This window comes from Ovis canadensis, chromosome 19 (genome assembly GCF_042477335.2).
Source record: "Ovis canadensis isolate MfBH-ARS-UI-01 breed Bighorn chromosome 19, ARS-UI_OviCan_v2, whole genome shotgun sequence".
Lineage (NCBI taxonomy): Eukaryota > Metazoa > Chordata > Mammalia > Artiodactyla > Bovidae > Ovis > Ovis canadensis.
Genome location: NC_091263.1, coordinates 51,573,047 through 51,597,748, shown reverse-complemented (window position 1 = coordinate 51,597,748; position 24,702 = coordinate 51,573,047). Strand labels below are relative to the sequence as shown.

At 40.9% G+C, this 24,702-nt stretch overlaps 1 protein-coding gene across 3 annotated transcripts in view; it reads right to left on the bottom strand.

Moving 5' to 3' along the window:
* The window catches only part of ADAMTS9 (ADAM metallopeptidase with thrombospondin type 1 motif 9), a 163,165-nt gene that overhangs the window by 76,386 nt on the left and 62,077 nt on the right, over positions 1-24,702 (bottom strand). For all 3 annotated transcript variants that reach the window (XM_069561878.1, XM_069561879.1, XM_069561880.1), the window contains exons 17-26: positions 17,069-17,235; positions 16,847-16,976; positions 16,137-16,263; positions 11,087-11,297; positions 10,436-10,600; positions 8,461-8,625; positions 5,517-5,636; positions 2,712-2,816; positions 2,406-2,573; positions 114-383 (exon numbers count right to left, since the gene is read on the bottom strand). In XM_069561878.1, the coding sequence (XP_069417979.1) occupies positions 114-383; positions 2,406-2,573; positions 2,712-2,816; positions 5,517-5,636; positions 8,461-8,625; positions 10,436-10,600; positions 11,087-11,297; positions 16,137-16,263; positions 16,847-16,976; positions 17,069-17,235 (1,628 nt within the window). The remainder of the gene's footprint in view (positions 1-113; positions 384-2,405; positions 2,574-2,711; positions 2,817-5,516; positions 5,637-8,460; positions 8,626-10,435; positions 10,601-11,086; positions 11,298-16,136; positions 16,264-16,846; positions 16,977-17,068; positions 17,236-24,702) is intronic.

The following is a 24,702-nucleotide window of genomic DNA, read 5'->3' as shown; positions in this document are numbered from 1 at the left end:
TCCCTCCTGAGATAAAAATGTTCCAGAGGTGTTTCTAGTCTGTTTCTCTCTGAGCACTATATCATGTGAAAGAGAAGAAGGCAAATTTGGGAAAGACTTGAGGGAATACTTACCGCTCCCCAGGGGCCTGTCCTCCACTGATTTCCTCCGAGCACGTGGGTGCGGCTAGGGCTGATGCTCCTGGGGTGATAGTCCTCATTCAGGAAAGGGTTCTGGGAAAGGTCTGTGTCTGGGGTCCACTGAGGGCATGGTGACATGGAACAGTCCTGGTCAGTTTCTGGGATATAATCTGGGTCGCACTCACTTTGATCGATCACGTGGTCACTGTAGTTGACACAGACCACTTGCCGGGTCGTCCTACCTTGCCCACATGTCACGGAGCACTACATTGGATGTTCAGAAAGGGAAAGAGAAAGGATATTCAGCCAGTTGCTCAGGCCAAAAACTTGGCATATATCCTGGAGGCTCAGATGGTAAAGAATCTGCCTGCACTGTGGGAGACCCGGTTTTCATCCCTGGGTCAGGAAGGTCACCTGGGGAAGGGAATGGCTACCCACTCCAGTATTCTTGCCTGGAGAATCCCATGAACAGAGGAGCCTGGAGGGCTGCAGTCCATGGGGTTACAAAGAGTCAGACATGACTGAGTGACTAACACTTTCACTTTTCACATCCCAGTCTCTCCCCTTTTCTTCCCACCACAAGGCCATTTCATGGAGAATGCCTGTTGTGGATATTCAAAATACACCCCCAATCAGCCACTTCCCATCATCTCTGCCATTGCCTCCCTGGTCCAGGCCACCACCTTCCCCCGCCAGGACTATTGCAGTGGCCTTTCAGCTGGGGTCCTGTTTGTAATCTTGATGCTTTCACCCACAATCCAAGTCTGTTATCCACAGATATGTTAACCATATCATAAACCATGACCCTTGCGAACAAAACTCAGATCATGTTATTCATCTAGTGACTGCCTAATTCACTGAGAGTCATGTCTAAAGTCCTTTCCTTGACCTGGTAGGCCCTTCATGATGTGGTCACTGGCTACCTTTTTGACACATCTCTTTTTATTCTCTATACACTGCACTCTAGCCCCAGTGACCTTATGGATGTTTTTTGACTAGGCCAAGAACACACCAATCTCAGGGTCTTTGCAGCCACTCTACTTTCCATTGCACAACACAGATATCCATGTGGCTCACTGCTTCACTTCATGCAAGCGCTGGTCAGAGCAATGTGGGGACTTTTCTGACTACCTTGTCTAACAGCACATCATCTCCTTCTCTCCACCATCACTGTGCTTGACCTTTTTTCTAGTACTTATCAGTATCTGGTGCTATATCATATAGTTATATCATTATTTGCTCATTGACTGGAATTGCCACTGTCATGATCTTCATAAAGGCAAGGACTTTCTTATTTGTCAGTCACTGCCCTTTCTTAGTAAGTTTTACAAATACCTGGTGAGTAGACTGATGGATGTGAAAGACATCTGTGTGTGTATGTTTGGAAGCTCAGTGCACAAGAGTGAGGTTAGCTACCACTTACTGAGCATCTTCTTCATTCTAAGCATTTAACAGACAGACTCTCAAACAATTCTTATAATCTTATAAGCTATTCTTTTTTGCCTCTTTTGAGAGCAGAAGAAACTGAAGTTCAAGGATTTACACCAGACTGCTCAAGGTCATGCAGCCAGTTAACATCAAGGTCTGGATGTTTACACAGCTCTCTCTGGATCCAAAGATTTGGATTTTCACAGTTTTGGATTTTCTTTCAGATTTCACATATGTATTAATGATGTTTATTGAGATATTCACCTCCATTCTCTTTACCTATCCTGAGTTTTGGATTTCCTGGACTCAGAAGCTTTTTGCAAAGCAGAAAGCAGCAGCTACCTGAAGACAAAGGCTTTTCCTACGTTTATAAAAGTCCACAGGTGATTCTCAGTGTGCACAGGAGGCTGGATCCATAGCGTTAGCTGAGGATTCCCACTTCTTACTCTTGGCAGGGAAGCAGAGGCACAGGATTTCAGGGAACCATAGGATGCAGGAGGCACCCAGATTCAAGCTGAGGCTCCCCTTTACTCCTCTACTTCTCCCTGCCACTTCTGGCACTCCACAAGCCTGCTACATTCTAATGTGGCTTGGCTCAATTAAAACTGCATTTTTCAATCAGCCCAACAGGATGTGGGCTTAAGTAGACTATAAATTAATTTACACATTTTGAAGAAATGTGCACTTCTTGCACATCTGGCTACGATTCATACCAGCTGCACATACATGGAGAAAAATAACTCACAAACCAAAGTCCAATTCTAAAATAGTACTGATTGACCTTCTTGACCTATGACTAGTCATCCTTCTTACGGCTCCCCCAGTCCTCTCCCAATTCCAAAGAATTCACTTGCTTACAGGGTTCCAGTCCAGAGCCTTCCATTGCCCACAGGGAGTCACAGAACATTCCTCCTTTGCCACTGGTCTAGGCAGGGTCGTACAGGCACTGTCATCAGCCACAGAGCCATCCTCGTCCCGACAGCTGACATATCTCATCCGGGTACCTTTTCCACAAGTGGCTGAGCACTGGGTGTTGGGGTGAAATAATGCAGACAGGTTATTTGAAATGGTCATTCACTGGATAGTAACCTACTTCCTAAAGTCATGTCAGAGAATATCTGCCTCTCCTTCCACCCTCTCCACTTCTTCCATTGTACTTCTTACTGGAGTCCAGGACCCAAACCGCCACTGGGTCCTTGGCGCACTGTGTGTGCTTCTCCTTGCTTCCGGGGCAGCTGGGGGAGGCTGACAAGATGGTAATTCACAGTCCTAGAAGAGGATGGGAAGAAAGAGCCAAAGTTACCTTTCAGCCATGGCACATAGGAATATAACTACCGATAATTCTAAGATCTCCGGCTTCAGTGTGATTTGGGGCAAGTCACATGACAAGTCACAGTACATCTTGGGCTTCCCTAGTGGCTCAGACGGTAAAGAATCCGCCTGCAATGTGGGAAAACTGGGATCAACCCCTGGGTTGGGAAGATCCCCTGGAGAAGGGAATGGCAACCCACTCCATTCTTGGTATTCTTGCCTGGAGAATTCCACGAACAGAGAAACCTGGTGGGTTACAGTCCATGGAGTTGCAAAGAGTCGGGGAAGACTGAGTGACTAACACTTTTATTTTCACATGACATCTCTCAGTTCCAACCACAAATTCAACTGTAAAATGGGATATAATCTGAGTCCCTTTGTGGGTGCCTTAATACAGAGCAGGAGTTTACTTTATGATTTTCTTTCTGTTTTTTTTTTTTGGCCATGCCTCATGCCACTTGCAATTTTAGTTTCCCAACCAGGGATTGAACCCGTGCCCCCGGCAGTGGAAGCAGTAAGTCTTTACCAGTGGACCAGCAGGGAACTCCCTACTTCATGATTTTCAAAAGCATATTTATTTACCTATTTGTGTGAAGAAAAATATTATAAAATGGCACATAATTTATGAAAAAGCAATATGCCCTTTTAAAATTATTGTTACTTAAAAACAAATTCTGAATGCCAAATTCCGTTCCTACATTTCGTTTCCTAGCCAGATTTTGCTAGCCATGAATGTGCTTTCCAAGTGTACCTGAAGATACCTCCTGAAGCCCTGAAGAAGGTCAAATCTAGCTATAAGAGGTGTGTTCAGTATCCCAAAGTCTAGAATTTGTATCACACCCCTCAATCAGAGGAAATTCCTATAGTGGATTGAGGTTATCCATGCATAGATAATATTCCCAGATTTACAAATGGGAAAACGAAAATCCACACCTGATCACTACCATTCCAAGCATCAGTGGTTATCAAATGTTCTTTGATTAAATGCATACCCATTAAATTCTCAGGAAGCCCTGGGCACAGTGCAAAGTGCTAGAGGCTTGGGGCTGAAGTGCCTTCAGGAAGCTTACAGACCAAACAAGAAATTCTGTTAGCTTGCTCCAGTGGACCAGCTTGCTGATTCTTCTACCTGGGTCCAAAGAAAGGCACAGGGAACTTGGCACACAGTGAATAATTTATTCACATGCTACAAATGCAGAAGCTTCCCTATAGTCAGTTCATGAATATTACTGAATAACTTAGAAATATACTTTGTGAATTTCTAAGGGAGTTGCTAAGCCTTCATTTCTTGATTGTTCAGATGTCACAGCTAATACTTCCCAGTTAACACGCTTTTGCTGATTTCTGTGGTATAAGTACTCTCACTATGGCCAATGTCAACTTAACAAGTTAATATCAGTGAACATAGACTGGGAAAGGATGTGCAATAGTTCACCATTATACAGTATTTTCACCATGCAAATACATACAAATGTAATGTAAACCATAATAATAAGAAATAAAATAGTAAAATATAGGAAGATAATTAGAAAGTGAAAAGCTCTGACTATTTCTCAACCTATTTTTAATATTATCTATTTACTTATAGGTTTTTATTTTCAATTTTCAACAATGGCAGTATATAACAACCAGCTTGCAAAATTTCTGCAAATTTACCAACCATCACTTGCGAGCTGCAGCAAGACAGCTCCAACACATGCAGCCTGAACATATGATACCATTTGCTGAATTTTGGAATTTTGGAACCCTCCAAAATCACTGCAGATGGTCACTGCAGCCATGAAATTAAAAGACACTTACTCCTTGGAAGGAAAGTTATGACCAACCTAGATAGCATATTAAAAAACAGAGACATTACTTTGCCAACAAAGGTCCGTCTAGTCAAGGCTATGGTTTTTCCAGTGGTCATGTATGGATGTGAGAGTTGGACTGTGAAGAAAGCTGAGTGCCGAAGAATTGATGCTTTTGAACTGTGGTGTTGGAGAAGACTCTTGAGAGTCCCTTGAACTACAAGGAGATCCAACTAGGAGACCAGTCCTGAGTGTTCACTGGAAGGACTGATGTTGAGGCTGAAACACCAGTACTTTGGCCACCTCATGCGAAGAGTTGACTCATTGGAAACGACCCTGATGCTGGGAGGGATTGGGGGCAGGAGGAGAAGGGGACGACAGAGGATGAGGTGGCTGGATGGCATCACCGACTTGATGCACATGAGTTTGGGTAAACTCCAGGAGTTGGTGATGGACAGGGAGGCCTGGCGTGCTGCAGTTCATGGGGTTGCAAAGAGTCGGACACGACTGAGCAACTGAACTGACTGACATTGGAATTATTAAAAAAAAAATCTGAGTTCAAGAAAACCAGCATAAAGAGTCAATCTTCACCACCTAGGAAGAATCAGAATTAAGAATCTACATACAATTCAGAATCAGAATCAGAATCTACATACAATTCAAAAAAATAGAGAAGACAAAAGTACTACATCAAAAAATGAGATCCAGAATATAACACATAAGTAAATCCAGAACAATTTAGTTAATCTACTGTTTCCTCTACCTACATACTTACCTATGAAAGGACTTCTGTTTTGACTGAGCTCCTGGGAAGTTTTGGCATCATAGTGCCCAAGGTCAATAACTGATTTAGACAAAGGGGCCTTACCTGGGTGTCAGTTGGTCGAGTCGCTGCATTGCAGTCATTGTCATCCACCACTGACATGTAAGTCCCAATGATACATTTCACTGCTCTTAGCTGGTATCCTTGTCCACAAGTGACACTGCACTGAGGGGAAGAAATAAGACAGAAAGGATGTACAATCTAGCAAATGTTCTCTTTCCCTAACTTCACCCGTTAACATTCACAAGAGAAAAAATATTTCCATCATAGTGGGCCAGAGGACTGGCACCCCAAGAAATTAGTTAAGAGCAGGTAATTCTACTTTGTACAAATTACACTGGTTAATTATCGAGATATCACATGGAATTACTTCTACCTCCCATAGGAATGATGTTTGTAGTTTAATTCCTTGATTGCGAACCCCTGGACAGAGGAGAGTACATGTCAATCATTTTTACATCTTTCACACTATACCTAGCAGAATGCTGTGGCTAAAATAGGTACTTTGCAAAGTTCTTATTTGACTTCTGAAAATTTTCCCTAAAGAAATATAGTTTGCATCAATATTTCTATACAAGAATGGTCATCACAATATTATTTATAAAAGACAAAATATTAGAAACCACCTAAATAGGAAAGAACCAAAGTCAATTCAATGCACCATAGCAAACAGATCATAAAGGAAATATGTCCACTAAGGCTAACTGTTATATTTAAAAGTGGTTAAAAAAACAGTAAGTAGAGGGAGTAATGTCATGGAAAGGGCAGAGAGTAAAGAACTGATCCATTCTCCCTCTCTGTGTAAAAGCTATCAAACTGGCAAAAAGTGGCAGAATCAGGTTTTCCTAAAGAAGAGGGTTCTTTAAAAAGATAACAAAATTTATAAACCTTTACATAGACTGATTAAAAGTAAAACAGAGAAGAGGCAAACAATTAAAAGCAGAAATGAAAGTGAGCGCACTGGTCCTGACTCTATAGCAATAAAAAGGGATAGTGAAAGTAGTATGGACAATTCTATGCCAAGATATTAGCCAATCGAGATGAAACACATGAATTTCCAAACCCATACAAACTATCCAGAAACACACAAATCACAAAATCTGACTTAAGAGTAAATGAAAAAGAAGTAAAAATATTGACTCATCAATCAAAGATCTCATAATAAAAAAAAGTCTTAAGACCAGAGGGCTTCACTGGTAAATTCTACCAAACATTTGTAGAAGAATTAAGCTCTATTCACAATGACCAAAAAGTGCAAACAACCCAAATATCCTTAGAGGGATAAGTGGATAAATTACAATATATGCACACATGGAATATTATGCAGACATAAAAAGGATGAGGTAGAGATGTGTGCTACAGCATGATGAACCTCAAAAACATTATGCTATGTGAAAGAAGCTGGAGACCCAAACAATCATGTATTGCATGATTTCATTTGTATGAAATCAATAGGTAAACTCGTGGAGCTAGAAAGCAGAATGCTGGCTACAGGCTTGAAGGAGAAATGGGAAATAACAGCTTGATGAGTATTTTAGCGTGATATAATGTTTCAGAACTAGACAGAGGTGGAGGTTGCACAACATTCTGAATGTACTACATGTCACTGATTTGTTCACTTCAAAATGGTTAATTTTGTTACATGCGTTTTACTTCAGTTAACAAAATAAGTACAATTCTAATACTAGTTTTTAAAACATAAAATCATAAATGTATTAACTCTGAAATACAGAGTTAGGAGTATGGCTATCTCCTTTTTGCTAAATTGCTTTTTGTAAAACTTCAATAATATTAAGGGAAAAAAAACAACAACAAAGAACAGTTGGTTGCCGTGAACTGTATGTTTAGTCAGAGGAAGGACACATCTCTGGCTAAGACTGACATGCCATAGACATGGAAAAAAAAAAAAAGTCAGTTAATTCTAAAAGATGTTATCTTCAAATCTTAACAGTGGCCCTGAGATGCACTCTCCACAAGAGATATGCAGATGTAGACAAAAAGGAGGCAAGGTGTGGAGTGTAGGCAGACTCCACCCATTTACTGAGTGTGATCAAACATGATCAACCATTCTGACCACCAGGGATGCTGTGTTAACAGGGCATATTTGGAAGAGCCCCAGTGTGAATGGTAGAAACTGTAAGGGTGCAGTAATAAAGCTGCTCTCATTCACTTCACGCATGCTGGAAATGAAGACATAAGCCAGGGGGCTGACGAGTCTGTCGCTGTGGTTGGACTGGGTGGAGGGAGAGGCAGTCTTAGAGAGATTACGTAAGTGACAGCAAACAGCTGCTCTGCTTCTCTAGGGAACGTGGAGTGCTACTTAAATAGTACCCAGAACGCTTTTGCTTCTATATTAGGAAAGACTTAATTCTAAGAGTCGTGACTTCTTAAATGCAAGCCCAAGGGAGATTCTCACTCTCTCCTTTCAGAATAGTTCAAATGACTGTGAAACCAACAACAGGGACTTGGAAGAGATTCTTTCAAAGAGAGAGGATGCCTGCAAACTTTGATCTAATTAATTTTGTTTGAAAAGCTTGACTCATTTTTAAGAGGTGAGCTCAGGAAGCATGACATTGGGAGCTAAAACATCCCTTTCAAATCCCAGCCCAGACCCTCCTGCCAAAGACACTGGCGCTGGGTCACATTCTGTTACAGACCCACAGCCGCATGCTAGTAGATAGCATCAGCCAGGCGCGAGGAGATCTGTTGTGAATTTGTTCCAATGTGCGTGTGCTCAATCTACAGTTTTAACCCAAGGGCGAACGCCCACACGTGGGCCTGGAAAGGGAATGATCAGCTCCAGGAGGGGAACAACCACCCTCAGAAGTGTGGCAGAATGGTTACAGGGTTTCCAGCGCTTGGCGCCACAGAGGGACTGTGCATGCCACATGCTACAGTGGTGAAATCCCTGCCACTGGAATGCCCCTCTGCAGGCCTGCTCCAGATAAGAAGGAAAGAATGTAGTTAAGAACTTTATCATTCAAAATACCTGTCCCCAGGGACCCGCCTGCCAGGACGCACATTCTGGCTGCTGACAGGTCTGCATGGAGGTTGGTTTGGTCTCAGGGTCACAGACTCTATCGTTTAATCGATCTTTGCCAAACTGACACCAGACCTGGCGGTGCTTATGCCCTTTTCCGCAGGTGACCAAGCACTGTAAGAAAAGGCACAGCTAGTCAGGGTCATTTCTGAACAATGCACTCTGGTTCTTGCGGATTAGTCATCGATTAGCAAAACCAGGTGTGTTCTTTTCCCAGAGCGATTCTTCTCTCTCTCTCTCTCATCGCAATCTGAAACCGTATCAAGCCGCATGCTTTCGGCTCCGTCACTCATCCGTTCATTCATTCTGTATTTACCCAGGCTCTGGGCCAGCTTCAAGCACAGCACAAATTTCACACAGCATCATGCTCTGAAATCCTGAAAAATAGCATCCATGGCTTGGCAGCATACGAGTTAAGGGTAGGGAATTTACGAGTCAGATTAACTTGGGTTTTAACCTAATACAATTGACTATGGATACTAAGTTAAGTGATCTACCAGTACTTCAGTTTTCTTGGCTGTACAATGGGAATACAATAGTGTTAAAGGCCAGCAATTGTGAAAACTGAGTAAGAAAAACCCAAGTGAAGTGCTTAGCGCGTGTTCATTTAAGGAGTCTTAAATATAATAATCACTGTTATCTACATTCATTGTAGAAAACTTGAAAAATACAGAAAAACATAAAAGAGAAAAATATAATGAGCCCCAAGTCTCACTATCTACCTAGGGATACCATTATTAAAATATTGCTCTTTTCCTCTTTTAGCTATAGAACATATAGATCATACTGAATATATATTTTGATATTTCCCACCTCTATTTCATTATCTGTTTTTGGAAAGGTTTGTTACATAACTTGATATGATACTTTATCTAGTATTAGCTATCTAGGTAGAACTTAAATCCAATGCCTTCTTTCATTTTTTTTGTTTTAAACCAAATATGGGATCAAGATTGAAGCAAAGGCTGCTTTTAACATAAACACTAAGCACTAGCTTTCCTGTTAATCTGTCCAGGAGACAGACACTGTTAATCACATGTACTGTTACTTTTCTGCCATTTAGAGACATTAACAGTATTCTTTTAAGACTGAAATTTTAATTAATGTTGAAAGTATACAGTTAATATTTCACTTACCTGAATGAGATAAGGGAATGGATACAGAAGCTGTAGAAATATCTCTCCCCCCACATTCCTGACTTGGCCCAATGAATAAGACAATTTCTGTTCCCTTGCCATGTGTTCCTCTGAAGGAAGGTGCATTGGGGGCGGTGCGTGGAGGGGGGGACCTGCTCAGAGACAGTCTCATTGGGAAATACTAGCACTGTTCATAAAATTGAGAAAGAGGCTTCATCTTCTTTCTCTTGTTGTCCCGGGATCACCTTTCTAAATAATCTGATATGCTTCCTCAAATAAGAGACAAGCAAAGCATAAACCTGGAACACTCAGCCTGGTCCTTTTTCTTTTTCCCCAAGTTTTCCACTAGCAACTGGATGGGTAATCAAATAGGTCACTTGTTAGGGTTCAGTTCTCTAATTTCAAAGATAAGCAATCAGGGAATCTCATTTTTTTTTAAAAACTTCAAATCTAAACCAGTGCAGCTTTATAATTAATAAAGCTCTGATTTCCTTTATAGCAACTTAGCCAGGTCTGAAAGAGGAAAGAAGGTGAGGGACTAGAACTTCAAAAATCCCCAATAGAAGCTACTTATGGTGGGTGATCCAGCTAAACCCACTGCAACTCTGAGATCACCCATGGATCAGTCATGTCCAGTAAGACAATCACAGGTGGGTGGAAGAAGAGTTGTTTCTTCAATGGGAGGTGGGAGAAAGGTGCAGCTGGTTTAACTTTGGACTGACCTGGAGAGGCTCAGAACTGAGCATCAGAGATGACCTGTTGGGGAATTAACAGCCTTCCCATCTCACCTCTGACCAGTCTCCTGATTTCCACTCTGGACAGGAGAACTCACTGCACTTCTGAATGGTGACTTTCTCCTGATGAGTGCATTTGCTGTCATCCAGTACATCATTACGAGCGTTGACACAAATAGCCCTTCTTCTCTGGGTTCCACCATCACAGCTTTTAGAACACTGAAAGGAAAAAAAAAAAAAATGAAGCCAAAGTGTTGCTAAGTTTCTCATCAAGCATGCTTAAGATACTGGCTAGGCTATCTTGTCTCTTCCAATTCTAAGGAAACAACCACCCAACAAAGCCTGGTCAGTTCTACTTGCTCTTTTTAGGGGTATATGTTTATGGTATCAATTTATTTACCAGGTTCATAACAAAGCCAATATTAGCAAACTGGTATAGGACAACAAAATCAGAAATGGTCTGTGGGATATGAAACAAGTGTTTGGCTAAGTTGTTCCACTACTTCCAATTTTCCATACGCTATGCCCACACCAGATGTCACAGATCGATTTTACTACTCTTTTCTGTAGTTTGAATGAGGGCAGGCATTATAAGTCAATCATGGTACTCTTAATGAGGTTTCCTCAATGCAGCTCTGTAAGGAGTCATCATCAGCTAATCAGATTTAACATTCAAGAAGACTCTCTGAATAAGAACCAACTTACTTCAGTCCAAGCTGAATAGCGCCAGCCACCAGTGTTACATTCTCCTGAGCATTTTTCCTGGTTGCTTGGTTTGGGGTGACTGCTACAAAAGCTGTCATCAACCTTCTCAGTCTTCCCATCTAGCCTGCTGTACTTGGCACAGTAGATGTCTAATGTGCGGTAACCTAGACCACACTGGGCACTACATTCACTCCTGCTGGCCACGTGCCACCTACACACAAACCATGGGGGAGAAACCAATATTACTGTTAAATATATATGTCTTGTTTAGACTCAACTGGTAGAAGAGCTGAATTCTGTTTTCTTCTTTAAATACCATGAACCCACAGTCAGTCACTGAAATTCAATTTGAAACCGACATTTCCATGTATTTTTCATCATTGCCAACATACATTAAAGTCACAGAATGACAGTCAGAGGTTCTATCTTTATGAAGATTCTCCCCCAATACAGTCAATCTGAAATTCAAGCAAGTAAAAATTTAAAAAAAGGAATTCAACAGAGCAAAAAAAAAAAAAAACAATTTTATATTTAAAAGACTCATGCAACCCAGCATTTTGTTTGTCAAGTAGGTTGCTTTTTAACAGAGAACGAACGACTGTTGGAAACATTCTCTCGGAAACTTCTAGGTGGCCACGTGCTGGAAAATGCTCAATGGACAGTCTATGAATTAATAAAGGAATGGATTGCAATTAATTAAATATTTAATTGGAACTATAACTGAATTTCAAGTATCATAAACCTTACTTGATGAATAAAGATTGTATGGACCATATATATAACTCAATTACCGTTTTTTTTTTAAAGACTAATGTTTTTAGAGCAATTTTAGGTTCCATGACAAAACTGAGAGGAAGGTACAGAGATTTCCAAACACCCCTGCCCCCATACACTCCTGCTCCCACAAATGCACAGCCTCCTGATTACAACACACCCCCACCAGAGTGTACATATGTCACACTGATGGATCTTTGTTGACACATCATTATCACTGAAATCTTTCCTTAGACTTCACTCTTGATGCTGTATATTCCATGGGTTGGACATATGTATAGTGAAACATATCCACCATTATAGTATCACATGGACCTAAAAATCCTCTATGCTCCACCTATCTATCCCTTCCGGCCCCACAATTATTCACTTTTAAAATTAGATTTGAGTTTACAAACTTGTGTCAACTTTGTATCCCTAGCACATATAATAAGCCTTTCTCGGCACACAGGAGGTGCTCAGTATGTACTGATAAATCAAGTGGCTCTTTCAACACTCCAGCAATGGGGCTAGTGCTTTAAAAAGAAAAAAAAAATTACTTGAATAGAACAGTCTAAATAAATGAGCTTCAGACATGTTACATTGATCAAATTTAGCAATCCCAAAAGGATGATTTCACTCTTAATCATTAATTTTCTCCTGCTCAGAAACTCGGTGGTTTGTCAAATACCAAAGCCCTAAGAGTTCTCCCTTCTACACTCAGGAAGAAGAGGAGCGCTGGACACACGCTTATCTTGGAATTTCTCACAAATGCTCAAAAGTAGGTCAGAGTTGACCCACTTCTACATTTGGCATATAAAGTGGGCTACTGAGATGTTCTGTGAGAGTGACACAGTATTTGGCGGATTTGTTCTAACCGGAAGATGTTATATGGGGATTGTACAACAATGCTTTATCTCATCCTGTCAAAGTTTAATCTGGGCAAACTCTCACTTCCCTAAGGAAGTGAGCCAAGAAATGTGGACCAGTTCAATAGAGGCATCTGAAACTTCCATCTGCCCTTTGATTCCTGGTTACCTTCTCTTTGCCTTCATCATCACTTCCTTGTGGAAAGGTTATTTTCCATCCTGGAAAAGGGAGGCAGGAATCCTCCTTCCCTCCCCAAAAGAAAGCACACCAGCAGCTTGGGCTGGAACAGTGTGCTAGAGTTTCCCTGATGTTCGCACAATCCCCGGAATTCGGGCAGAGAATGTAGTCTGTGGAAAGGTCACAGTACTGCCTTAGGAAAGGTCTCAAAATGCTATTACTCACTTCATTATTCTCACCTGGAAAGTCATCTCACCTTCAGTGTTTTGAATTTATTCATTCATGTCATGTGACAATTTATATTGCAGAAAGGCAAAGTGTTTGTTAATAAATGAGAACAGAAAAAAATTATATTTCTCTGTGGGTGTGTGGCAGAGAAGGCAATGGCACCCCACTCCAGTACTCTTGCTTGGAAAATCCCATGGATGGAGGAGCCTGGAAGGCTGCAGTCCACGAGGTCGCTGAGGGTCGGACATGACTGAGTGACTTCACTTTACCTTTCACTTTCATGCATTGGAGAAGGAAATGGCAACCCACTCCAGTGTTCTTGCCTGGAGAATCCCAGGGACGGGGGAGCCTGGTGGGCGGCCGTCTATGGGGTCGCACAGAGTCGGACACGACTGAAGCGACTTAGCAGCAGCAGTGGGTGTGTGTGGGCATTGTGGCATTAAATAATTTGGGAAACTACTGATATAAGTAGGTTCTTCTATTGCAGAACTTCTCAGGGCCCTCAAATTGTTAATCCAAGCTACAAATCTTCACATAGTAGAGGAGACAGTAATTCTTCTCACATATTGGTTTGCTCTGGATCAACTTGCTGAACTAGTGTTCCATAAAAATGTTTTGGGGAAAACTAAGCGTTTGAGCAACCAGGGCAATCCTCTCTACTATTTTTCCATTTTGCACACAGATACTTGGCAATAATTAATATAAATCACAATTAATAGCAGTTTTCAGGTTGACAGAGAGAAGACAGTAATGCTTATTTGAACTTTGTTTCTGCATTTGCATATTTTTCAATGAATAATTTTATTCTTCCAACAGTCTGTAAACACCAGCAAGATATGCATTTGAATGCTGACAAATGAACATGATCTTCGAGGGAATTCCCAGATGGTCTACTGGTTAGTACTCTGCTCTCACTGCTGAGGGCCTGGGTTCAATTCCTGGTTGAGGAACTAAGATCCCAAAAGCCTTGCAGTGTAGCCAAAAAACAAACATGATCTTCTACTTAAGATGTGAGCATATACCTGTCTAGTTATAAGGCTGTGAAAACTAGCAGTAAACTTATAATTTTTTATTTTTATTTCTAAATTATTATCCCCAAGGTGTGTCACTTCTACCATAGATACTTGTACCAAAAAGCAAGGCTAAAATTCCTTCACTTCCTCTTCTTTAATCAGCCAGAGGTGCCATCATCATCTAAGCCTGTTCCTGAGCTACTTTCCTCCTTTGGTATCAGTACAGTTTAGGTTTTTAGTTTTTTTAAGTTAGTATTAAAAAAAAAAAAAAAGGTAACTTTCTCCAAATGGGGAATTTAGAATATCACCTTTGATATACCTCTCTCAGACTCTGTTTTCCTTATTTCTGAAGTGGAGATAATAATACTACTTACACCACTGTGCTGTTTGAAGAATTACTGTATTAATTTTATAGGATATACAAATAAGTAGGATGTTAGTTAAGATTATATAACAATCAATATACAAATATTAGGATAATTCGTGCTTGCTCAGTCACTTCAGTTGTATCTGAATCTTTGTGACCCCATGGACTGTAGCCAACCAGGCACCTCTGTTCATGGAATTTTCCAGGCAAGTATACTGGAGTGGGTTGCCATTTTCCCCTCAAGGCGATCCTCCAAGCAAGGAATTAAAACATAATATTTAAATATGGTTCTTAGGAAATGGTCCACTCTACTGCTGAATGATATTCACAGTAATAATTAATACTAGTTAATTATTATTTTCAGTGATAATTTGAAATAAGGCTAATCATATCATCTTTCCCAATTTAATGAGGTTAAATCAAGCAATCTATTTACCAACTCAATCTTTTTTCCCTGTTTTAGTGATTAATGCAGTTCAGCAATTAGCTAATTATTTTATGAAAAGACTTTAAGTCTAATTTAACTAATTTAACTCCACTGACTGAAGCAATGGGTTTATACGAACATAACTCAAAACGAATTAATACTGCCTAACGTAATACTGCCAGACATAACTAGCTAATCACAGCACTCCTCTCTTCTCAGAGCCTTGAGGGTACTTAATAATCTTTACTCTAGCCCTAGGAGCTGACAATACCACTTGATAGGATTTGGCATGGTGACACAGAACCTAAAAAATATTTCTGTGTTCATTTTGCTATTTATGAATGATGAGACCTTAACAATTTCCCAAACTATTCCCTGCTGGTAATTTCTTCTCTGAAAGGAGGACAAGCATCAGCTTATCTTACCTGCATTTAACTGACATGTAGACTATACAATGCAACCCCCAGGCTGGTGAACATTCAAACATGACATGGTCGATTGCAGGAAAATGGAAAAGCTTTATAATTCTCTACTCACTCACCATTTGCTGCCTCAAATTTCATACTTTTCTTAAATACTGAACTGTTTACACGAAAGTGAAAAGTTAAGTCACTCAGTCATGTCCGACTCTCTGCGACCCCATGGACTGTAGCCTACCACGCTCTTCTATTCATGGGATTTACTAGGCAAGACTACTGGAGCGGGTTGCCATCTGTATATAAATTTTCCTCTAGTTGTTTCCATGACTACCTTAATGCACTGCAACTTTCATGTACATAAAACTTCTTATACTGGTGATAAACACTCTGGGTGGATACTGACTATTAAAGGTACTTTGATGGGTGAGGTTCTCCTTTTCTGTAGTCTTTCAAACAGAAAAAAAACAAACTTAAAAAAAAAAAAACCCACAAACCCACAAACTTTTGCATTCAGTGTAACTCAGTCATAATAATACCTGTGCAGCAAGTTGCGAGGGTCCAATGAGCACTTTCTTGGGCAGCTGCCACACTGTATTAGCTATTTTTTTAATTCTTAGGAAAAGAACAAGAAATCTGCAGGCATATGTCTTAGATAATCAGTTTCAGAGGGATGGAAAATTGACTAATGCTTATTTCACTGAAACACAAGAAAGGGGCCTAAAGACTAATATCCCACCTGCTCCTTACAAACCTTCACAACTCAGTAATAAAGACCAAGAGGAAACACTGGCCTCACCTCAGGTCACAGTCTGTGCCACAAGGTTCAGTAATGGGTGCCGGCTGAGGCAGTCGATCACATCTTTGATCAGAAACTGTAAGCTGATCAGATTCCCTGGTGCAAATAGGTTTTCGTTTCCGCTCCCCTAAGCAAGGAGGAAAAAATATTTTTCAGACAAAGTAACCTATTCTATCAACTATCTAGACCAGAGACTGGCAAACATTTTCTGGAAAGGGTTAGATAGTCAATATATTTGGTTTTGTGGGTCATATGATCTCTATTGCAACTACTAAACTCTTGTTATAGGGCATAAGCAGCCACTCACAGATGTAAAAAATTGTGTTCCAATAAAACTTTATTTATAAAAGCAGGAAGTGAGTTGTATTTGGCCCACTGGCTGTAGTTTGCCAACTCATAAATTAGACAAAAGGAAACCAGATAAATTGCATATAATATGACTACTAAATTTATGTCTCGGGAAAGTCAATTTGGCAGAACTGATTTTGCTTGGCTTCACACATGCTGAGGAAACCAAACATGTCCTAAATCCCTTACATAGTTCAACTTGCCAGCCCAAAGTAACCAGACAGAGGTAGAGAAAGATTAGAAAATGGATGCAGATAGAAAAATGTATAGATTACATACATTTGGCTGCCTCCACAAAAAGAAAGAAATAAAAGAATTAAAAACCATGTCAAATCCCCTGAACTCAACCTAAAAGTAGATACCTTGGCAGGGTTTGCTGCATGCTTGCCAGGGTCCATGACTGTTCCAGTAAAACTGCTGGGGTTTGTCTTCAATAGGAATATTGAAAGAATAGCGCACATCGGGGTTGTATAACTTTCCCACCGACAATACCTGGAATGCACAGAGAAAATGGAGAGGATGGATGTGGGCCTGGCAACTCATGGAATTAGAAAAGGGGCATGGGCTCATGGCCAAGTTTTTACCTGAAGCAGAAGTTCTTGTTCAGTGCGACCTGAGGAGTTGATTCTCTCCACAACGTTGTCGGACCCGCTGTATTCTATCACAGCATTCCCAATACGGATTTCCCTTTTGGACATTGTGACAACAAAGTCTCCATTGAGCAAGAATTCGCCTTTACTGCTTGATAAAGCTGGTGGTGAGAAAAGAAATCATTGATTTGTTGCCATTTTTCTGTTTGCAAAATGAAAGAACACATTGATAGGCCGATAGAGTGTGAAGAATGTGGACTTTTCAGTCAGACACACACAGACTCAAATCTGAGCTTTGCCACTTCCCAAGTATGTGGCCTTGGGACATCACTTTTCCACTCTTGGTCTTGATTTCTTTATCTCTAAAGTGGAGATAAAGACACCCACCCTTCATGGTGCCTTTGAAAACCAGCTGAGATATAACACAAGAGTGCTAATTAGACTGGGGTTTGTGATACAAGCCCTGCAGTTACAGGGTTACAGATGGAACTAATGAATGTGGTTACCAGAGGAGAAGTGGTGGGGGTGGGCAAGGGTAGGGCAAAAAGAGTAAGGAGATCAACTGGACGGTGATGGATGGAAACTACATTTTTTGTAGTGAGTGTGCTGTAGTATATACACAAGTAGAAATATAATGTTGTACATGTGAAACTTACATAATGTTAGAAGCCAACATTGTGAAAGTCACTTAGTCGTGTCCAACTTTTTGTAACCCATGGACTGTAGTTCATGGAATTCTCCAGGCCAGAATACTGGAATGAGTAGCCTTTCCCTTCTCCAGGGGATCCTCCCAACCCAGGGATTGAACCCAGGTCTCCCACATTGCAGGTGGATTCTTTACCAGCTGAGCCACAAGGAAAGCCCAAGAATACTGGAGTGGGTAACCTATCCCTTCTCCAGCAGATTTTCCTGATCCAGGAATCAAAGTAGGGTCTCTTGCATTGCAAGCAGATTCTTTACCAATTGAGCTATCAGGGAAGATCTCAAAAGCAAATACAAATCACTTACAGGTGAAGAAACTCATCTCAATCTGTCAAAAGTAGCATTTCAAGAATACTTTGGAGAGACAAATCAAATCCAGTCTTGTCTTAGCCCATTCCTAACAAAATCCATTTACCCAACCAAATTTAATCCAATCTTAGGAAATCCTGCCCATGTGTAACTCTTTGTCTATACTTCAGTTCAGTTCAGTTGCTCAGTCGTGTACAACTCTTTGCGACCCCATGAACTGCAGCATGCCAGGCCTCCCTGTCCATCACCAACTCCCAGAGTCCACCCAAACCCATGTCCATTGAGTCGGTGATGCAATCCAACCATCTCATCCTCTGTCGCCCCCTTCTCCTCCCGCCCTCAATCCCTCCCAGCATCAGAGTTTTTTCCAATGAGTCAGCTCTTCGCATCAGGTGGCCAACGCATTGGAGTTTCAGCTTCAGCATCAGTCCTTCCAATGAACACCCAGGACTGATCTCCTTTAGGATGGACTGGCTGGATATCCTTGCAGTCCAAGGGACTCTCAAGAGTCTTCTCCAACACCACAGTTCAAAAGCATCAATTCTTTGGTGTTCAGCTTTCTTTATAGTCCAACTCTCACATCCATACATGACCACTGGAAAAACCATAGCCTTGACTGGACGGACCTTTGTTGGCAAAGTAATGTCTCTGTTTTTTAATATGCTATCTAGGTTGGTCATAACTTTCCTTCCAAGGAGTAAGTGTCTTTTAATTTCATGGCTGCAATCACCATCTGCAGTGAATTTGGAGCCCGGAAAAATAGTCAGCCACTGTTTCCACTGTTTCCCCATCTATCTGCCATGAAGTTATGGGACCAGATCCCATGATCTTAGTTTTCTCACACCAAAAACCTTAAACCACTTTCAATACCAGAAATCAATTTTGTCCTGAACATTTTTCAGATAATATGAGCCTGAAATTTATTCTGACCTGATTATTTTGTATTTTTGAATATTTATGAGTATTTAATTTCCTTTAAGTCAATTAAATAGAACTCCTTTATGAATTAACTTTTGGCAATATCACACATCTATAACACACATACAGACACATATGAACACATAAACACAGAGACCTCATAGTTCCTGTTCCAGAATTTCAGCCATGATCTTGAGAACCCAAACCATTTTTCCAAAGTTACCTCAATTTAAAAAAAGAAAGCGTATGATTTAAAAATATATTATTAATGAAATGAACATTTATAAAACTGGTTCCCACCCAAATAACTCTTTATATTTCATTCAATAGTTGAACCTATTGAATCTTTGTTGTCCTGTTTTGACAGATGTTGAAATTGAAAATCCATGACCATTATGATGCTCAAATATCACTTCTTTGGCAAGACCCACTGAGGTAGTCAGCCTCTAATATGGTCCCAACGATCCTTGCCTTAGATAATTATACCTTGTGCTGTCCCCTCCTACACTGAGTTGCACTGACTGTATAATCACTAGGATACTGTGATGTCCAAGGCTATGTCTAAGGCATTAGGACTCCACCTTGCTCTTCCTTGAATCTCTGGCTTTGGGAGAAGCCAGCTGCTGAATTGTTAAGATACTCAAGCAGCTCCACTGAGAAGCCTTCTGCAAAAGGCAGCAAGGAACCAAAGCCTTCTGCCAAGAGCAATTAAGTGGACCTGCTAGCCCCAGTCAAGCTTTCAGATAGAATCACAACCCTAACTGAAGTCTTCACAGCCACTTCAGGAGAGACCGCAAGCCAGAAGCACCCAGCTATGCTGCTGCCAGATTCCTGACACATGGAAACATGTATACTGTTTATACTTGTTATTCTAAGTCACTAGATCATGAGATAATTTGTTGCATGGTAAAGCCTACCTGGACCATTCTTTTTAAACCTTCAAATCCCTTCCATCCAAACTTCTTATCCAATTCCTAGCTTAATTTTTCTCCATAGCACTTTGTTTATGCTGTCTCCACTCTCCCAGAAAAAGAATGTAAGCAAGGATTTTTGGACTGTTTTGTTCACAGTTATATCTCAGCTTCCGAAAGAACACATGGTAGATGCTCAAAAATAGTTTTTTTTTGAGGGGGGAGGGAGAATGAATGAATCTACTGCAAATATTGCAAAAGATGAAATAATCAGTGAAGCTGAAAGAGTAATGTTAGAGAACAGCTTGAGTCAAGTGCCAAAACACTGGCCAACACGACAGAGTTAGACCAGTCAGACATTTAAGGAAAGGAAAGAAAATGGACAAAGAAGATGAGAGGACAGCTGCTTCAGAAGGAATAATTTAGTTCTCCAAATGTCAAGAGAGATTGTTGGGAAAGTAAATAAAAAAAAATCTCAGGAAGCTTTTTTAAAAATGATTCCTTTTCAGATTTTACTGTTGAGCTCAAACTTTAAGCAAAGAATGTACCACTCTGATGTTATATAACTTGACTCAAAAACTTAGGCAAAAATATTTATCCATTGACATATTCTCCATTCTAAAAACCTGGGCATGGGTAAAATCAAAATGTAATTTTGTTGAACGTAAGAAAAAATAAAATTTATTTTCATACTTTTTGATTAATTTCAAATAATATCCCAATCACATTTTCTCCCTAGTAGTTATTAACTCAGTTGGTAAAGAATCTGCCTGCAGTGTAGGAGACCTGGCTTTGATGCCAGGGTCGGAAAGATCCCCTGGAGAAGGAAATGGCAACCCACTCCAGTACTCGTGCCTGGAGAATTCCAAGGACAGAGAAGCCTGGCAGGCTACAGTCCATGGGATCGCAAAGAGTTGGAGACAACTGTGCAACTAACTTTCACTTTCAGTTACTATAAAAATTTTTAAGTACCACTCTTTTTTTCCCCAGTACAACTGCTCTTTGAATAATGAACTATTCCATGTTTTAAGCCTGACATGTAACAAGTACTCAAGAAAGCAGAACTACAAAACATTTGAGCTCTGAATAAAATACTAGAAAGAGGCCCCTTCTCTTTAGTAAGTTGTACACAATCAGCATACCTCAGCAGGGAAGGAACCCTTAAAACACACAGGCCATATAAACACTTAGGTGAATAAAAGGAATGTGGAAACTTAACTCAGAGTTGGCAAATAGGTTTCTTCCCAGATACCAATGTTAATCATTTGGTACTAGTTACTCAAGAAACTATGGAGAACAGGATTTCTTTCCAGCATCATGTCTCAGCATCATTAGTGACATCTGTTTTGGTTCTGGGATGGGTAGAAACCAAGTTATCCCAGGTATCTGCCACATCCTAACATGTCTTTCACTGATGCAGGTGATGTGTTGTTTTTCACCATGCAGACCAGAAGCAATGCATATGCAGAAGAGGTTGAGAGGATTTAGGGAAATCAGATATCGTACTTTTATGTGGAAATGAATGAAGGCTGTGATGTAGCTCTGAATAGACTCCATGCCTCAGTGGCAGCAGGGCCCTTGTTTTTGTAGACACGGGAACCTCACAGAGTTCACCACACTGGGCACTATATGGATGCAAAGACTATTCTTTGCAGGCTCAAGAATGAACTGCATCAAATTTGATCCCTAAAGCAGTGCTTCACCTACCAGAATTTCTACCCTTATAAGCCTTATCTTGGCCCTGAGGGAACAGTAAGATGCTTTCACTTGAAATGGTTGGGAAGAGAGTGGTGGCACAGGAAACAAAGCCTTCAAAAACACAATCTTTTAAAAAAGGTAATCCAAGATCTTGGTTTCTTTTTGATTCAAAATCATTTGATTGTCCCTACTACCAACAGAATGTTGTTCAAACTCCTCAGCATCACTCTCTTATCTTGACTTATTCTTCCAACCTCACCATTCACTCCCACCAATAAACCTTGACTTCCAGTCATATTCATCCCCAGTTCAGCTACACATATTTCTATGTGGAGGCAATAAACTGAAGTGGTTAAAGGTATAATATATGAAGTCAGACCCATAAGATTTGTCCCACTTTGCTTGTGTGACCTCGGGAAAGTTTCTCAACCTCTCTAAGCCTCAGTTTCTTCCTCTGGATAACGGCTTTCTTACAAAGTGAAAATGAAAGTGTTAGTCACTCAGTCCTGTTGGAATCTTTGCAGCCCTATGGACTGTAGCCTACCAGGCCCCTTTGTCCATGGAATTCTCCAGGCAAGAGTACTGGAGTGGGTTGCCATTTCCTTCTCCAGGGGATCTTCCCGACCCAGGGATCGAACCCGGATTTCCCACGTTGCAGGCAGATTCTTTCCTGTCTGAGCCACCAGGGAAGCCCAGCTTTCTTACAGAATTGTAAATTTTGAAAAAGATAGTGCATATAGGATTTGGTAGCTGGCAGATCAAAATGCCTTCAAATGTACTGTCTTCTCATCACGCTTTTATAGATGCTTAATTTATGGATAAGAAAAGCATGACTTAAATATTGTTAAAATATTTTCTGAGGCCAGGTGACTTCTAATCATGGAAATGTATCTCCAGAACCTGTCAACCACCAACAAATGTTCATGAATCAGTGAATGATTTCAGGCATTCTTTACCTTATGTGCAAATTGAAAGCAAATATGTTTAGCTATAGATTTTTTTAAATTAAGTTGATTTTGCTAGATTGCATGAACCTCTTTAAGTAAAGTCAACACTTAAAAAGGTGCTTGTATAAGCCTAAGAGAGATCCCAGCCCATAGTAGGTGCTCAATCAACGACACTGAAAGAACAAGTGACCGACTGAACCTGACATTTGTGACAAGCAGCACAGAGAGCTTTCAGCCAAATAACTGTTTTCCTATCAGTATAAACCTCTGACAACCTCGTCTCCCCACAGCTCCTGCAGCATGAGACCCACCAGTCATGCAAGATGCAGGAGTTTCAATGGGTCACTGGTTGGCGAAGAGGTTGTTTCTGTGGCACCTCAGGCCTCCTAAGGCTGCCTCCTGATGCGGGCACTTGCATGGCAGTGGCAGGATGTGCTGCCAGCAAAATCACCCAGTGCTTTCAAGTGGAGTCGAAGGCTAGCTACCCAGCTGATGCATCACTGAAAATGGGGAAATGAGATGTCACAAGGCCAGTTCTGTAAATTAAGCGGTAATCCAGTTCTGTCTGTATTAAAAGAGCAATCATCTATCCTAGGTTAATTCTGGGGACCCTTTCCAACATCTCCAGGCTTCCTCGCATGCTTATGCTGACTTGGGGGCATTTCACCCTTCACTGCATGCTCTTTATCCCAGCAAATGGTGAGTAGGAAAGGAGATAGGAATAATCAAGTGAAATGGAGTTCCTGCTTTATCTTGAACTGAATCGATTCCTGTCTTCTCGCTGACACTATTCATCAAAGGTTAGTATCCTGGAGACAAATAAACACCATGGAAATGACTCCTTTTTTCTCCTTAAGAAATACGAAGATGGTAGCACTGGGTGCAACTTGGCTTTAACCCAACTGGAGGGAGGGGTCTATGTTGAAAGGACGACCTTTGACACAGAAGCTTTCTGCTTCGGTACCTCGTGAAACAAATAGTTTCCTGAAAACAACCGTCTACTGCCCAACCTCCCACTAATGCGATTAGGGAGCTAATTTCCTGGGTTGGTTTCCCCCCCATTTCACCCATCAGAGCTGGGCGGCTACAAAGGCCCTCCTGGAAATTGCTTCTTCACCAACACATGCAAAAAGAGTATGCCTTGACTGACCTTAAAAAAAATATGAGGGATAAGGATGATGATTGCTTAGCAACGAAACAGCTGGGGCTGGACTCCAGCAAGACTCAACTGGGGGCTTTAAAATCTTCTTAGAGCATTTGCTGTGCCTTCCTTCAAACCGAGAGTAAACATTAACACACGCCAGATTTGATAACAACATCATACTCTTCCTAACTTGTTAAGAAACCACTGTAAGGTTCAAAGGCTTTGAGGTCTTAACCTTCACACTCGGTGAACTGTGACGTACCATCTTTGCTTGCACTTTTCATTTGCTTCCAGAGAGACGTTCTTTGACCAACAGGTAACTTTCCCATAATGTTCCATTAAAGAGCCATGACTACTTCAAACTGGCCGTCCCAGATGACAAACCTTCTTTAATTTTGCTTTTATTCTTTACAAGGAGATTAAGAAACCTCTAGTGAGACATCAAAGGATATCGGAAGGTCCTCCCTAATTTAGGTGCACAACCTGGTTGATGAATTGAACTGAGGGCACTGCTTAAAAGGGTATTTTTTCCCCAGAAGGAGAAGAACAGTGGAGAAACCTTCTCCTTTTTGAGAAGAAAGGAATGGTTCAACATGGCATTTGGCTCTCAGGAAATTAACCAATAAAGGAGGCTGCATGCAATGCTGCTGGATTTAATTAGGAAGTAGTAAGACCACAGAAATCACAGGCTCTAATTTATAACCCAGTCCACGAAGAAAAATGTCTGACCCATTTTGTACAGTGGTTGAAGGAAAAATGTGGGATTCCCCAAAAATAATTTGAAAAGGATCCCCAATAACTTTGTTAACTGTTTTAAAAGGCACCACTCCTTTGAGTATTTAGGGTGTGGAAAAGCTGATGTGACCACTGAGAACTGATTCCAAGAAAGATTTAACAGTCTTTCTTAAAAGAAGAAGTGGAGAAGGAAATAGCAACCCACTCTGGTATTCTTGCTTGGAGAATCCCATCGACAGGGGAACCTGTCTGACTACAGTCCAC